At 40.2% G+C, this 17,842-nt stretch overlaps 1 protein-coding gene across 2 annotated transcripts in view; it reads right to left on the bottom strand.

Moving 5' to 3' along the window:
* Positions 1-242: 242 nt before the first annotated feature.
* RFTN1 (raftlin, lipid raft linker 1) overlaps positions 243-17,842 on the bottom strand; it is a 95,255-nt gene continuing 77,655 nt past the window's right edge. For both annotated transcript variants that reach the window (XM_056483379.1, XM_056483378.1), the window contains exons 8-10: positions 7,905-8,008; positions 6,486-6,567; positions 243-2,656 (exon numbers count right to left, since the gene is read on the bottom strand). In XM_056483379.1, the coding sequence (XP_056339354.1) occupies positions 2,216-2,656; positions 6,486-6,567; positions 7,905-8,008 (627 nt within the window). In that variant the 3' untranslated portion in view covers positions 243-2,215. The remainder of the gene's footprint in view (positions 2,657-6,485; positions 6,568-7,904; positions 8,009-17,842) is intronic.

The raw sequence follows: 17,842 nt of genomic DNA, 5'->3' as shown, positions 1-17,842 counted from the left end.
TTGACTCTTCCCAACCATAGCCCGGCTTTTAGGGGAAAAAAGTTTTAAATGAAGCCTTCACTTAAACAGGTGCAACTTCCCCACAGGCCCTTCTGCTCTGTTGGGAAAGGAAAACCAAGTAGCCAGTTCTGTAGCACCAGTAACTACTGCTATTTCAGTAGTAAGGAGCTTCCCCTCATCACCACTTAGCCGAGTTCCTCCTTTTGGGGATGAATAATTGGCATTTGTGCAAACACCACAAATAAGGAATCTCCTCATGACCTTTATTTCTCTTTAGTTTTGTAAGCACTTGGAATTCAGTTAAACAAGGTCAAATTGCAATCCAATAAACGTTTTCTATTAAAAAGTATTTGGAGAGGTCTTTCTACTGCAACACTTTGTACTAGCAAAACGTTCATTAAATATAGTGATAATAATAAAATAACACAAAGCTGGTCCTTGAGATAGAAACCATCAGTAAAAAGATCTTATGCTAATAAAATCTGCAAACAGGAACTTAAAAGTTGTACAAAGCAGAGACCTTGTATTTAAGCAGAACAACTGCAGCAACCTATTTTTGAGGCTATTGGAACCCCAGTGTAATCTAAATACCAAATGAAACAATTGAAAAATAGCATCAGAGCATCAGAAACTGAAGTTACTTACAGTCCTCTGGTTAAACCACTGAATTCAAAATAAAACACTCTTTAATCAATGACAAAACTACCACTGTGCTTTGTGTGTGTGAAATCAAATGGTTTAAACTTGAGTGCCTTCATCCCAATTAAATGAATATTTAAGTGATGTAATTTTTCCCTTCTCTGCAATGTTTTGCCAACTGAGTAATTTTTAGGCATGAAGGATGCATTTAAACCACTCTAGATGCACATCTGATACAAAACATATTCCTTTGTACAGCATTTTGATTTGAAGACTAAGGAAAATTATCAAGCACAAATCAGTCAAGGGAAAAAACAGCAAACCACTTACAGAGCTCTACCTCTTGCTTTAAAACAAGAAAAAGGGGAATTTACAATGTTTTTCTCACCTTGTTACCAGATTACTTGACCACTTCTAAATAAGGATGAAGGTGGTTAAGAAGAGAGAAACCATTCCTTCCTACATTTGTTAAAATACTGAAGTACTTGGAGAACATTGGCACAGAACCTATATTACATGTACATTCACTTGTAAATATTTTTATGTAACTTCAAACATAAAAATGTTGGTAATTTTTACAGAATTCTGTTAGGTATCAGTCCAGAATATGGTTACTTGTATGAAAAAAGGGTCTGCTAAGGTATTTTCATTTTGGAAGGTCTGTTTAGTAACATTTGTTGGCCACGGACCCCTGTGTACATTTTCAGTTCTTTACCACAAGGTATTTCATAACAGTGAGGAAGTGGTGCAGAACCACCTGGAAAAGGTAAAGAGGTAATATCTAATTCCAATTTTAGTGAGGATAACCACTGACAGAAGTACTTTTTACCTGCCTTTTCGTTTCCTGTTTTTCTGTCTTCTGAAGCCCCCACAGTTACTGATGAACTGTTGATTGGCAAAGACCAAATAGGAAATTGCATTTTGTAGTGGAATCATCCATCTCACAGATTCACCATGGGGTTTGTTTACCCACAGGTACACGATTTGCTGATTGCTTAAAGATCTGTAAGGGTTAATAAAATTCAGAAGAGAGTATTGTCAGTGAGTGTGCTCCTGGAGAAATGTATGGATAACAGCCATCTTACCTAAGCTTTCCAACTTCAGATTCAACCTCTTGAAGTCCAAGTATAATTTTTATGACATTACAAGCCTAGTGACAAAAAAACATCTGGCACAATAACTTCTCCAGAAAGTGGACAAGAAAGTACTACATAGTAAAATCTGACCGAACGGAACACTTGCCCTGACCCAGGCTCAAAGCTGGCTTGCTAAGTTTGGTCATGGAAAAAAGTTTGATTTCTGTCCCTTCCTGCTTTTTAGTTTAAAGTGTAGCTCTAGAAGAGCATTTCTCAGTACGTACAGTGAAAGGAATTTTGCAGTTTCTGTATGTTGAAAGGACTGGGCCCTGTGGATACTTAAAACATTAAGATACCAGAGTGCTAAGGAGCAAAGTAAGTCAAAGAAATGCAAAAGAAACGCTGAGTTGAGCAATGGAGTTAGTGGTGGGGATTATCAAAATCTGTTCTTCTGTCTTTGCAAAGTATCAGCCACTCACAGGGTTCCTGGACAGCAGCTCTTATTCGCAGGAGCAGTCCATGTCCAGCGCTGCCCCGTCGCTGCTGCAGCCGTCCAGCCCTGGCACGCAGCCCCCGCCCTCTGCAGCCTCCCCCGCAAGGCAGCTGGGCACGCTCTGGCTGAGGCAGCCCTGCCCAGCACTGTCACCAGTGTCACAGCTGCCACTGGCAGGACACGTCTCCGCTGACGCCCCGTTCTGGTGGGCACCTCTGTCGTTGGCCCCGGCCACCTCGTCTCCCAAGTCTATGACATCATCTGGCTGCTGTTCTGGATCAGGCTTGGCTGCTCTTGACATCTGTGCTTCTAAGTTTCTCGTGTTCTCAGTGACTTCAAATTCCTGCTTCTCCTGTGCCCTTTGCTTCTCCCTAGTACTTAATTTAGCCTTTGTGGAATTCTTCATTTTTCTGTTGTGCATGTCTTCTTTGGAGAACCTCCAGTGAAACTACAAAGAAGGGATCCAAATGTTAAAGACCATTAGAGGCAATCTCACATGGACATTTACTTCCTGAGTAGACTTGTTTTGATGAGTTAGTTTTAATTCCAAGAATAAAGGGTTTGACGAGAAAGACCCAAGATTAAAAGAAGTGCCTGACCAAATCAGATGGCCTAAGATTATTTCTGCCCACACAAGTATCTGCTACGCAGAGGAAGGAAAGCTCAATGCTTTCTGCTTCTGCATGTGCCTGATGGATTCCTCTCTACACTGTGTGGAAGGCAAGGATATGCAAAGCTGAATACGTACAGACAGAAGAAGCAATCCTATGGCATTATTCCAGTGTTTTTCACCAGGTTAGCAGAACTAACACCACATCCACAACCATACCCAAACAGAAAAACATTCTGAACCATCTGTATGAATGTCTTTTGATGAGAAAGTGAGGGTACTACTTGCAGCACTCCCCTTGCCACAGCCACCATTTCAGAACTGTTTTAACTACTATTAAAAAACAAAAAGGGAACTAGCAATACCTGAAATACTAACTTGACAGGTGTAATGTATATAAAGGCTGACAAATACGTTACTATTATATCTGCTTCATTTGTCAAAAAATTAATCAAGCTTTCCAAAGAAAGCCAGACCACACAATCATAAAAAGGTTTGGACTGGAAGGACCTTAAAGGTAATCTAGTTCTAACTACCCTGCCACAGGCAGAGACTCCTCCTAGTTGTTGCTCCATGTTCCATCCAACCTGGCCTTCAACAGGGAGTCAGGGGAGTGGGGCACCCACAACTTCTCTGGGCAACCTGTGCCAGTGTCTCACCACCCTCACAGTAAAGAATTTCTTTCTACCATCTAATCTAAACCTGCCCTATTTCAGCTTGAAGCCATTAAAGAAGCTGGCTTGAAGCCATTTCAGCCATTGAAGCCACCCCTGTCCTATCGCTACACTTCCTGGCCAAGAGTCCCTTTATTACTTCCCTGCAGGCCCCCTACAGATACTGGAAGGCTGCTGTGAGGTCTCCATTCAACCTTCTGTTCTCCAAGCTGAACAGCCCAAACTTCCTCAGCTTGTCTTCAGAGAAGAGGTGCTCCAGTCCCCTTAACAATTTTGAGGCCTCTTCTGGACTTGCTCCATGATTCCAAGCCACTCCTAAGGCATCCTACACAAGTTTGCTACCTCTGAATGTGCACAACCATTTTTTCACCAGTGTCAGTTGCTGATGGAAGCTTAGGAATGGATTATGAAGCAATATTTGGATGGATAAATAATCTCAGGACATTCAGCAAACCCAGCCATGTTAAAAAAAGACATTTTCTCCAGTGAAACTGGGTCTGTGCTGAAGTTGGCCAAAAGATTTTGTATTCATAAATCTTTGATCTAGCTATTTATTCCTTAATCAAAAAGCCATTCAAAACTTCATATTAGATTACAAAGCTGGAACAATGTTCTTTCCTCCTGGTAGCCAGAACTTAATGTAAAAGGAGAAGGGGAAAAAAAAGAAAGAAACTGGCTTTCACAAAACTCTTCTTGGTTTTACTTAAAGGAAGTTATCTTTCTCTTCAATAGCACTGCAATTTAGAGAAAGAGGAACGATAACATCTCAGTTCTAGAGCTCAGCTGTTTAAAATTCAGACACCTGAGGTTTTTCCTCTTTGATTTGCAGAAGTGCTGGGCACCCACTACTGTACTTAACTCAAAGCTCTCTTTGACAGAAGGTAAGATCAGGGCCCTAAATGTGAGAAAGATCCAGCTGTAGGAGGTGTGAGTGCGTAAATGTACTCAGTCAGGTACTTACACCATTATTTCACAAAAATACATTCAGCCAGTTTCTGCTGAAATAAGCAACAGTTTTGTATAAAGTGAATGAACACAATTACCTCATCTCTGAATGAATATTACACTAATAGAAGTACTTTTCAATGAAGAGAGAAGTTGTACCACTCCTTGCATATTTCCTTTTCTGTTCCTCTGACTACCTTGAACAGCAGTTTCTTGATGTGCAAAGATAGGACAGAACATTTTCCATCACTGCAATATCTTTTTAATGTTATCTTCCTATTTCCTTCCTCTGAGGGTTATCTACAAAGATTTTAGACATGCCATAGCTTAAGTTAAAAAAAAATCCCTGAGAGCCTGGGATGTTGTATGTGCAGAATATTCAGCAACTTTTAATCAAATGCTTGGGTTGGCATCTTTGATGTGACACAACAACCACGTACGGACGTTGAACCAGTCTTACATCCCTTGACAGAACTATAATCAAGGTATGTCATCCTTCCTTGACCTTTGGTATGAAAATGTGCTGTAGTGATTCTTGCCCTCAAATATGCCTGTATATTTAACACTGCCAACAAGTGAGTCCTTTGTTTTGTCATCCAGACATTGTTAAATAAGTTTTTATAACCCAGAATGAAAAAAACTCAAAGTTTTAAGTCATCTGGATGGTATGTATGTGTTATTATAATACAAGAAATCAGCATCATACTTCTTTCTCTATTTGAGGATGAGCAACCACATATGGGTTCCCATCCCTTCCACTAAAACCACACACACAGTGGTAGAAAAAGAATGACCAAATACAGGCACTCAAACACTAATCCCAAGATCTCTTTAATCACTTGAAAACAGAGAGAGAAAACAAGGAAAACAGGCCTTGTAACAAGTTCACACAATATTCTGGACTGCAGCTTCGCTAATGAGAGAGGGTAAATCCTAAATCAGTCACACTCCCAGCAGTTCTCTCCTGCTTCAGTCAGTTCAAACACTCCCCTGGTCTGCACTGTATCAAAAAGACAACTTTCACAGAAACAGGCACCAAAACAGTGAGGGCTTCATAGATGAAAACTATCTGCAATTATCTGAACTGTTGGGTAAAATGCTCCTGGTGCTCAGCTCTGCTCAGAATTTCTGATCTCCCATTGCAGCTCAGCTCTGCATGGCCTCAAGCACCCACTGCTGCAGGTGACACTGGGCTAGCAGCACTCTCCAAAGCCCACAGAGACAGAACAAAAACGAGACTACACTGGTCAGCAACCTCACTGTCATATGGTTCCAGAGATCTTTTCCATACTTCACCTGGCTTTCCTGATCCCTTGCATACTGAAAGGGCAAGGCAAATTCGACCACTGTAGGAAGGCCATCACTTTCTCAGTTTCTAGTTCCTGTATTTCTGTCTCCAGCTGTATGGCATGAGAGGTTTGGGCAGGGGCTCCCACAGCTATGTGCTTAAAAATGGAAGTGGAAATATGTACACATATTCACATCCATACATCATTAGCTGCCAACTATGCCTTTGGATAATTTAGCTGGATTCTAGAGGCTTTTCTTGGGGAAACTGCAGCAGAATTAATTAATATTCACATAATATAAACACCAGCCAAGATCAGACCTACACTGTGCCAGGTTCTACCAAAACAGAGAGAGAGAGAGAGAGAGAGAGAGAGAGAGAGAGAGAGAGAGAGAGAGAGAGAAAGAGAGCAGTTTAAACAGAAAATACAGAAAATGAGTGAGAGAAAATATGTTGGTTTCATCTTACAGGCACTGAACATGAGAGAATTTTAGGTCTAAATTGAGGTGTATGCCTGGTTTACATGAAGAAAAATCTGCATTTCTTATACTACTGTGAGTTCAACAGAGAATGAAACCTCGGAGCTTTGACACCATTTGAGCATTTTTTGTTTCTTTCATTTGAGCAGTTCCTTTCCTTGTGTCTCACTACTGTATCACAGAAACATTGAATAGGCCATTTTACTTCTATGGGAAATCAATTTCAATATAAAAATACCACCAGCAAAACCCAAAGAAACCAGAAACTCAAGGTTATTTACCTTAGATTCTTTCTTCTTTGCTTTCTGGGGCAAAGAAGGTCTCTGAAGAAATACAATTTGCTTTGTAGATAAATTCCCCTCCCTGAAAAGAAACAAATGCACACTCCTGAGAATGAATTAAATTCACATCCAGCATCATTCAAAGCAAAAATCCATCTCAGTCATTTATTTCTGCAGGTCAAAGAACAAAATGAAGAATGATCCTCACATTGCCTGTCCCTGGTGTCTCTGAGCAGCCTGGTACTTTGTGGGGCAGGGAGAGGGGAATGTTCAGAGTGATAGAGCCTGTCAGCCTATGACAGAGTTTTGCTGAATGTTTTAGCATTAGTGTGTAAACACAGAATAAATTGTTTGGAAAAAAATGGAAGAAACCCAAGAGCCCCAGTGCCTGTGTCTCAGCAACACCAGAGTATTCCCTCCCTCCCTCCCTCCTGGGGCACTGATCTGGAATGGGGCTGGGTGCTCCCTGTGGGTCTGCAGCATGGCAGGAGGAACAACCTGCACTGACCTACCTCTGTTACTCAAGGTATTACTGGGATACAGAAAGTTGGAAGAAAATTATATATATCTTTAAGAGTCAGGGATTACAAATCATAACTGTGATTTTCTATTCATTCTTATATTTAAACATTTATGTAAAACTTAAATACAGTTTCTCCCTCAACACAGATGGCCTTTTACTTTTTAGGTTTTCATGTGTAGGAGTAGTCTTCATCCAAATCTCAAAGAGCTCGGTATATTTTTACTCCTTTAAGATAAAAAAATCATGATTGATTATATTGGTGTATAGGTACATATATATATATTCCTGACCAGTGAAAATTCAGAAAGCACCACCTTCAAGATTAACAAGAGGTATGATTGTTTTTCACCAGTTACGAAGATTAAGTGATTTGCATTTATATTTAAAAACTCAGAATATAAATAATAGCAAAGTAGACCACAGAATTATTATATATCTGCACACAAGGCTACTAGAGCAGTGACACACTAATCTCACAGGGTTCTGCTCAGCTAGACACTATCAGCAGCATTAGACAGACATCTATTAAGAATAAAATTACTTTTCTTCAGCTAGACAACATCTCACTCCAAACATTATGACACATTTTGTCTTTGCTCTAAAGGACTTTATTGGAAGATCCAGAGCAGGAATTCTACAGTCACGGAGTTAACAGAGAGGCAAAAACAACACTCAGAAAATTCATGCAGAAACCACATTGCCACCTTGCAGTCCTTCTGCCCACCAGCCATGTGCTTCCTGCCACATGTGGCTTGTGATGCTCGGAAAACCCCGAGAACAGCTGCAGCAGGCTTTGCAAGGAAATCCACACTGACTGCACGGGGAATTGCCTGTGCAGACTGCAGTGCTTGTACAGCAACTTCCCTGGCCCAAAGGCAGCACCCACCCCTCCCTACCTGTTTGTCTTCACAATAGGAGTAGGAAGCACACACGTCAGCTGCCAGCCGTACATGGCAAGGGAATTCAGCAGCGGAACGTAATCTGTCTGCACTTCAACTCCCTGGGGAAGGAAAAGCAACAGTTGGCATCATCACTTGGAGTGCGACATTCAGCTTGACACCAAAAAAGAAAACAACCCAAGAAAAAAATACATGTGTAGGTTTTCTCAGAGGGAGAAAGGGGTTTTGCATTGAAGTGGGTCATGTTTTACGTTCAGCTAGGCAGGAAGGAAAACGTTCAAAAACATGAGACAAATGATCGACCGCCCATGCATCCCAAACTGTTAAAGGAGTTTGTTTAAAATGGTAAACATCTGTGATCTTGTTTTTACACTGCCTGACTCATCCATCTAGCTTTAGATCGTTCCAGATCTGAACAGGATAAATTCATTGTGTGTTATCAATTATCTCCTCCCGAGAAAAATTATGTTCAAGTATGTTAAAAAATGACAGTATTGCCTCGCTCGGATTCTGCACTTGTCTAAGCTTCAGCAAATCCTGAATATCTGCTCTGAAATCAGTTGTGTTACCCTACCATGATGGATCAAAAGGAAAAACTAGCCAACAACAGCAACAAAAAATACAAGTATGAGTCTGTTCCTTTTATCGCCCACAAATACGCATCGCTGCCTTCTTATTTTGAATCAGGAAATCTGTGGGCGAGACAAAAAGCTTTGCCTTTCAGTGCAGGAGTCTGGCTCCTGCTGCACATGTACCCAGCAGAGCCTTGCTCATTCCCTTTCAACTGAATGGCAGACCCTGCAATCCACACAGAAAGAACCACTGGTGGTTTCACAAAGATTATTCCAGTGAGGTGTCTAATTACCAAGACTGCCAGTAATTTAATGAATAGATGCTACAGCATATTTACTAGTTTTTAATTTTAATAAACACAAAGCAGACAAATGCTAACTACTAGTTTCTACAAATATAACTAAATTTGATTGGAATAACAATTACATTTGCCAAAAAGCTCAGGCACTTACACTGGTTTCGTGTGCACGTAAGGAGTTTTAACTGCCAATTCGCAACACTAGGGAAGGCACAATAGTTTTCCAGCTCCAAAAAATCCATTTATTCCACAGTAATGAAACAGTCATTTGATCAGAACTAATCCAAATCCTGCTGTAGTTATTTCAAGGTATTTTAGTGAATTCCAATCTCAGCTGTTCCTTTCTTCTAGGGAATGTAATTTAGGTCACTTATATCTTTATAACTGAATGGCTGCCTGACTATACCTATTAAAAACCTGATCATGACTACAAGTGCAAATAGCTGAAGAAGCTGCATCTATCCTGCTTAAAAGGAGAATGTTTTAAATCTCTACCCCAGAAAGTGCCTGCAAGAGAACACTGTTACTTCTGTACAGAGGCTTGTGGGGATTTAGAAAGGTGGTGCTACTTTAAAACATCACCCTGTACAAACTGGAATTTGTAACTCTGGGAGAGGAATGAGACACCCTGTGAGAAGGGCGTAATACTACATGGCCCTTAACTCGTGTCCACTGGAGCAAAGAGGACTTATCCTGCAGCTGAGATCATGGTACATTCAGAGTCTCCTTTGACTCCCACTTCTCTCTGGAACACAGATACTTGTGCACTCTTTCCAGTTTTTAAAATAGAGTTTCCAAGTGTAATAAAAAAATCATGACATCTTAGATGCCTTTAAGCTGTAATTTCTCAAAAAGACATATTAATAACACACTGAGATTTATGAGATTGGTCAACAACACCCTCAAAAAATAAAGATGCAAACACACAACATGATGATTAAGAATAAGGTAAGAGCATCCACCATCACAAGCTCTTCATGAGGTGCCACATAAAAGGACCTGTCTAAAACATTCCCTCCATCAAACAGTGTTTGCAGAGGAAAAACCAGAAGGAGCTCACTCATTTAGAGGAGGAAAGCAGATCAGGAAAGACTGGCACAGCAGAGCTTGTCTGTGCCCTGAGGAACATCTTGTGTTGTAAAGAGTATTTCTATTTTGAATTCATTGCCTAAGGTGGGTGATTAGCAGGGAGAACCTTCTTCTTGCATCAGGATGTGCAACAAATGTCAGAAATCAGAGGCAGATTATGGCAATGAGGAAGGACATCAATACCACGCAGAGCTCATTTGGCTGCTGTAGAAGCCAAATTGTTTCAGGGACATGCCATCACTCCTGCCACAGCCCTGTCCCTGCAGGCTCTGAGCAGCGAGACAGGGCTGGCTTTGGACCTGTCTGACTTGTCAGGATGAAGCATCATCTGCAGCAGATGATGGTGTATTTCACAACCCAGTGGTGCGGAAAGTAAACAAGCAGGTAAGCACATTCAAAAGGATAAAGTTATCAGAAAATAAATTCAAGTCAATTAGGCCTAAAAAAAAGGGTTTTTTAAAAAAATCTGGCAATGTAAAAAAATCAAAACCAACCAACCTATTTAAAGAATTCTACACAGCTGTTACAAAAAGGTGACCCTCTGTTTTTCCCACATGCTGGTAGCCAACACCCCAGTGTGCCTGTTGGGCTGTCTGGAGGCAGGAGGTGTGTATGTGATGCAGAGGTGTTCCCTCCTCTGAGCTCCTCAGGCCCTCTAAGGAGCTCCCTCCAACTCCACAATCTTCACTGAAGTCAGACACTGCACCTCATCTCCTGTTCCTTGGGGAATAGATTATTGCCAATTATTGGCTGAGTTTGAAGATGACAAGACAAGAGGAAGGAGTCACTCCAAAACAAACAGGTTAATCCACATGGGCTTCGAACTCCCTACTTGCAGATACAGATAAGCTTTTTTTAAGACCACGTTAAATTATTTCTCCCTCCCCCTCCTGAATCATCAGCTGTAATTCTATCCCACGACTGGAATTTGTGTACCAGCAGGAGTCACAGTTATACAGACCTTTAATTGGTGTCATATTAAATGCTTTCTAAAGCAAAAATGCTTCTAAACAAACAGTACACTGGGGGTTGGGTGCAGAGGAAAAGAGTAATCTTGTACTCGTTTTATATTTAATACAGTAATTATTTTATCTACTATTATCAGAAACAATAGAAATGAAATTTCAAACACACCGTTCCCTCAAATAAAAGTGCAATGCTCTTTCTAACTAGCAAATACTGGATTTTAACACAAGTAGAAGTAGGAAAAAACCATGCCAGAGCTCTCCTGAAAAAGAAGTGTTTAAACAATGCGTCTCAAACTGGGAGACATTTCATTCACTGAAAGGGTGGAAAATTTTAATTAACTTGTTTCCCACTCTCCTGTGGATGATAAGTAATCTCTGATCACACCTTGAGTGTCAAGAAGCCAGAGCATATTGAGCTAGGATTTTCCCTTGACTTGCATCACATGAAAAGAATTCTTTCTATTTGTAGTTGTATTGTTTGTTTCCAGCATTTTTTCCTTTCACAGTTGTTTCTGCTCATTAGGAAAAGAAAAAAAAAAAAGATAAAAAAATTACAAGAATAATATCTAGGGCAAGCCACACAAACAACTGCATTAACAATTTTTCTTTTCTTTTCCCCTCCTACTGTGGCAATTTTAACCACAGCAAGATAATAAACAAGACAACTACTAAGCTCTTGTGAGACAGAAGTTCTTCAGAAATCATTCTTTCCTGGGCTAAGTGAATGTGATTTAGTTAGAAGGCAGCTATGGATTGTGACTATTTAATATTTTTTTCCAACATGGATTAAAGAGTGGTAGATTGAAAATCCCATTAAATAAAACTTAATAAAACCTTTATCAGCAATCCTAACAGACTGCATACCAAAATCTACTGACAGATGGCAAAGAGGATGGGAAGTAAAAAAAAAAAAAAAAAAAAAAAAAAAAAAAAAAAAAAAAAATCAAGTTGCTTTGAAAGTGTAACCTACTGTTTGTTACAGAAAATGGGCACTGCATTCAAACCCAGCTCCTTACAAAAAATAGAGAGGAGAGCCCACGAGGGCAGCACAACACACTCCCAGCCAAGGCTGGCTACCACTCCCCAGCTCTGCTAAAGCCAAAGCTTTTCTGTCCCTGGCCAATGAAGGGAGGAAGTGGAAGTGCAAAGGCAGGACTTGCACCATAGTGGAAAAGAAAGAAAATGCAATGAGAGAAATTGAGTATCTGGACTGTGCAGGAATGACCCAGTAAAATCGTGCTGCAAACGTTTTATGTTTGCAGTAACACAGCTGACAGAGGGACTAAATTCAAGCTCTAAATTTGTGAATTATTTGCCTTTTTCTTTTCCAGACTTCTTCCAAGAGGTAACTTCTGATGACAGTGTAACAGTATTGAACCATTAAAAATATTTATTGGAAGCAAAAGAGAAATTTCACAAATGCTTCAGCAATAAAAAAGTTGGACTTTGTTCTTCTAGTACTGAGATGCTCCTGAATTTCCATGTGTAGCACACCACAGCACCTTGCTGGCAGACACTTGCTATACATCCATTAGCTGTGGAGCAAAGGGCTGTGGGATGACTCCTGCATCCTTGGAAACCACCACCAGTAGCTTTGGGAAGCAGATGGGTCACTGACCAACAATGAGTAGCTGCCAAATGGGGATCTTAGTGGAATGGTAACAGAAGAAAAAAGAAGAGAAATAAATCCACATGCAGGCTTTTCCCTCAATATTCTGGGCATATGTAATTTAAAGTTATTTACAATTACTAATATATATTAGTGAATTCCCGCAATGTGAAATATTTTGGAGAGTATAATAAGGCTGTAACACTATATGAGGCAGCATCTTGTTAAGAGAGTGTTTCTGCAATTCAGCTGTATCCAGTCACAATTTCAGTACACACAGGCTGCTGAGGAACATTCACACCTGGCTCCATATCTAGAGTAAAATTAAAACAACCAAAAATTTCTTCTGTGCTCACAATGCCTGCTTCTCTCAGTGACTTCTGTGGATGCAAATCCTATATTCTAGCATATAAACTAATAAAAACATCAGAGTGCTCCTGATACTGCATGCACCTGTAACACAGAAGTATATCTGCACAGCAACACAATTCTGCATTTACAGAAGCACAGGGTCAGCAGCAAAAGCTGGACAATGTAAATGTGTTGACACAGAGAGTTCTCCATACTGGAAACATTCTATGAAATGTGTTGAACTTACCACTGCACAGACAATGTACAAATGATGAAACAACTCCATGTAACTGTCCATGAAACACAAGAAATAAATGTGATCTAGCAATCCATCAGTACAGTTTCTTCAATAAATCTGGCATTTTTACTTTCACAATTCCTGCAACACTTAAAATGCCACCTTAAGGTGAGCATTGATTTTACTGTTTGTCCATCAATTTTCCTCTGGGGGAAAAGAAACAACATAAAAAACCACTATCTGAGAACTTACACAGCCCAGTGTGCCCTACACACGCAGCTTAATCATCCCCAGGCAGCTTCCCTGACACAATTCCCTTTGGTTATAATTTATTCCCAAACAACATGTGGCTTTTCCCAAAAGGCTCTGTGCACCACTCCCCAGTTATGCAAGTAATCATCTATTTCCATGCAAGCACCACAGCTGAAGCCTGGACCCTCTGCTGCCAATGGCTCACACAGTAGGAAGGCAAGTGCTGTGCTGCCCCTCAAACTGTGTGTGGCCTCTGGGGTCCCAGCACCCACTCCACAGCCCTCAACATCCTCACACATGCAGTATCCAGGGCACTACTGCCCAGCTGGAGTCAGCTGCTGGGCAAACAAAACCTGTGCCCTGTGTGGTTTTATAGAAAGTATAGAAGAGGACTGAATTACTTTTCCTCAGCTTGTTTTTAAGTGGGAAGTTTAGATCTGGGATGTTCACTTTTCCCTTGAAGATTTTATGAACAGAGAACTAATTCTTAGGAAAATGTGACAGCTAGGAACAATTTTTTAATATATATTGTGCTTTTCAGTCCCTATACTTCAAGTGCCCTTTACTCCCATGGAAGAAGCATTCACCTTGTTACATGTTCACTACCAAAGCCACAGGAAATCACGGATGTTCCAAGTTCATATTGCTAGATTTTGTTACTACATTAATCATCAAAACCAATGAACATATTACCCTATGGATTTTAAAAGATTTTAAACCTATGTCTACTGAGTTCAGCAGACAAATATGTATGTATATATGTGACTTTCATATCTTATATAAAGGAATGAAACAAGAATTACAGAACCTTTGAAAGATAAGAGGCTCCTGAAGGTTTTTGTTCAGTTCTTCTTAAAAAGCAACAAGAATTCAGAAACAGACATTGCTGAAATATTATGCCCAGGCAGCACATCTGTCCTTTGAGTGGTAAAGAGGGTCACACACATGACTCCCCTGGGCTTTTCATGCCATCAGCTCCTTGGCTGACCTGGTCATGCCTTTCTCCCATGGCCAGAGACAGCAGAACATGGCTTAACTGACATATGACCTAAATCAGATTTACAGACAAATCAAATCCTCATTTCCAGAGAATTTGTTCCAAGGCTTACATTAAGGCAACTTGCAACCTAGGCTCAGCAGAGATAAATTTTTAAATCTTTTGTTATGTCGCACTTTAAAAGGTTTACCATGCCTTTGGTGGAGACTAACCCCATTCAAGTCTGCCAGGGAAATGGCAACACCACAATATATTTGAGATTTTAATTAATGTCATTACACCAATGATATAGCATAGCAGCAAATTCAAAGTGATGAATCAGCAGCTCAAGATTTTCAGTGAGAAAATACGTGTAAATTAAGGACAATATTTTCAAAATAAACACAGCTTCAGAGGCAGAACAATGCAGCAATATAAAATAAATGTTATAGCACTCTGTTTTAAAGACAGTATTAGCTATTTTGTCTTGGGTAATGGGGAAGGGAAGGTGACAGATTTAGAGTTGGGGAGAGGGAAATCATGCAGGCTCTGATTAATCAGAACTGTCTACCCACATTTGCCTACACAAGCAGAATTAAAACCATCAAACAAGTTTTAGGGCCAGATCTCAGAGACTGCAGTGGAAATAATATGTCCTGACATTTTTAGAGTTAAAGTGATAAGGATGAGTGCAGTATTTTGTCATAACAAGTCCTGTGGTCATTTGTAGGGGATACCACAGCTCTATGAGAAGAAAGAGTTAAATTACTCAGAGCTATTACATCCTGTCTGCTGCTTGGCGGGACCACATACTGTGACAGCTGCGAGCTTTACATCCTCTACAAACTGACATTTTACACACATACTGAGTGCATCACACTGTTCAGCTTGTTTTCTCTATTAGCCTTAGCAATTAAAAAGGCAGCACTTTCCCTGCTAAGAGGTGTGCCATCCCCTCTCTTTTGTGTTAATGGTTAAACAGCAACCCTTTACCTTTTCATTTAGAAAGGTTTTCTTTCTAAAGGGCATTGATACATGCTACATGTCTCTCTTTCTAAAAAAGCTTTCTTTTGTTGCGGCTGGGATTCTTTTGTTTGTTTCTTCTTCTTCTTCTTAATTAGGATACAGCACAATAAATTTACATTCAGTTCAGATCACATCTGAACAACTCCAAAGCCCATTCGGATAACCAAATCTGATACAAATTTAAAATAAGGATCCACTATATAAATTTATGTCATGCTGCCCATCAGGGCTTCTTCCACTGCCTTGGTAGAAATGGAAATAGCAAATAGAAAATGTTAATGTAGATCAGAGCTGAATGTACACCAAAAGAGCCCAAATCTTCTACATAATGAGTAATTTACTGCTCCATAACTATCTCTGTAAAATTATACTTTGTAACACTCAGAAAGAAACCTTTACTGGCTCTTGGACATCTTCTGTCACCTCTGAACTCTGTCTCCTTCCCCATATTACAGTCCCTTCCTCTGCCACTGCATTATTCCATGTTGATGGTAAATAAAGGTGAATTCCAACAGGGTTTAACACTTGGTCTTCCGGGTACAACACTGTGCAAGTGCCTACAGATCCCCCAGCTTCCAGTCCTTTCATCGTTTCCATGACTTGACCTACCCACACCTATTATGTCCCAGAAAGCATGAGACAAGATATATCCTGGCAGTTAATCAAACTGCAGGAGGAGAAAATCAAGGTGGCTCTGCTCTTTCTCTAAATAGGTAAGACCTTTGCAAGACTTCCCTAATGCCTCAACTTTCTTCCTTCAGAAAGTTGTTTCTTCCCCATATTCTTCCCCTTTCAGCTTGCTGGGGAACATTTTCATAATGCCCACAGAACAGCCACACTTGACCTCAAAAGAGCAAAACTACCAGGGAACACCCAGCATCCAAATTTTTAATTACAGCAGAGAATAATCTGATCACACTGACGAGCTCCGTACATGCTATTAGTCAGTTTCTGAAATTGCACATCCCAAATCTTACGTCTGGGACAGGAGATTCTCCGCATTAGCCCTCACAAAGACATGGTGTGTCACAGTACAGCATCGCCTGACACACCAGATGGCACTGGGAGGTTCATTCCTTAATCTGCTGACCAGCTGTGTTCTCCAGCATGGAATTTCTAGAATTGAAAGCGAATTATACTCCACCTACGAGGCCTCTAACACTTCAAAGAGCCCTGCTAGAAAATACTCTCTGCTGTGTCCTGGTGTTTGGTCAGTGCTCTGCCAACACAAGATCCCCATTGTCCTTGTCATACAGCTTGACAGAAGCTGTCTTGTGTCCACACAGATTATGCCTAACTTTGTGACAATATCCTACTGAGATGGAAAACCTTGGATTGGTTGTTTGAGATCCAAACTGGCTCTGGCCAAGAATTTGTTTATAACTCAGAAAGCTATTTTCAACATGGCTCTAAGTGATGGTTAAGGAAAAGTAATATATATTAGGTCAAGCATGCCCCAAATATTTTGCGTACTTAGCGTGTCTGGTTTAGTTTCTATGCAAGAAATCCGGTTTGTGCACTGTGGGACCATTCTGTGAGGTGAAGTGAGGCATATCAAGGATGGATCAGTGGGTTCACGTCAAAAAGGCACCTCTGATCTGAATTAAAATGCTTCCATTGCTATCTGAATCCACAACCCTGTCCAGAAAAGAGTTCCACAGATCTGCTGCATAAATAATTATTGAAATATCTCTCTTTTGTTTGCTTCGCACCTGGCCCTGACTACTGCCATTTGGCACTTACACTGGAAGAGATGGCAAACAATCCCTATTTACCTCTTTCCCATGTTTTAGGAGCTCTCTACCTATTCCATTCTTTTCTTTTCCAGGCTGAAAGGACACACATGTAAAATCTTCCAAATATGGAAGCTGTGTGTTATCACTGACCATGCCCACTCTCTTCTCTGGACAATTACTGTGCTAACACAGCCTTCTGAAATAAGGTGCTGTCAAACACAGCTTACACAGTAGTATGAAGTTGTATATACTTGCTGTTTCACCCTCTATTCATTTCCTAACAGTTTTAAACATATGGTTAACATTAATGCTTCTTAACATTTGCCTTCTTGATCAGCCCTAAACTAATGCACTCAATGAAATCATCTGTCATTACCCCAAAACCTTGTTCCTGAGTGGCAACACTGCAATTTGACCCTAAAAATGAACAAGAAGTATGTCATAACTGGAATAACATTTAATGCAATAGAGGAATAATTTTTCAGACACATATCAGCAACAAGAAAAGCTGCTACTAATGCACAAAACCGTTCTGCAAGTTGTTTGTAGCTATTACCATTTGGCCATTTATTGCTGCACTACAAAATCATCATCTAATAACAAAACTCTTAATCTTAGTCTCCTGGAATTTTACACACATACTCTAGCATCTGTCCATTTTCCCCTAATCTGTTCTTCTGGCGTGTGTGTGCCAAAATGAGGGATTATCTGTCTAAGGATTTTACAACCTTTCCAATAAATTTCAAGTGAAATGATCAAGTATTTCCTTTATAGATACACAGCACCTATTTCTAGCAGACATCAGACTGAACAAAAAAA

This window comes from Oenanthe melanoleuca, chromosome 2 (assembly GCF_029582105.1).
Source record: "Oenanthe melanoleuca isolate GR-GAL-2019-014 chromosome 2, OMel1.0, whole genome shotgun sequence".
NCBI classification, from domain to species: domain Eukaryota; kingdom Metazoa; phylum Chordata; class Aves; order Passeriformes; family Muscicapidae; genus Oenanthe; species Oenanthe melanoleuca.
The sequence above is the reverse complement of the archived record's forward strand: the minus strand, read 5'-3'. Positions and strand labels throughout refer to the sequence as shown.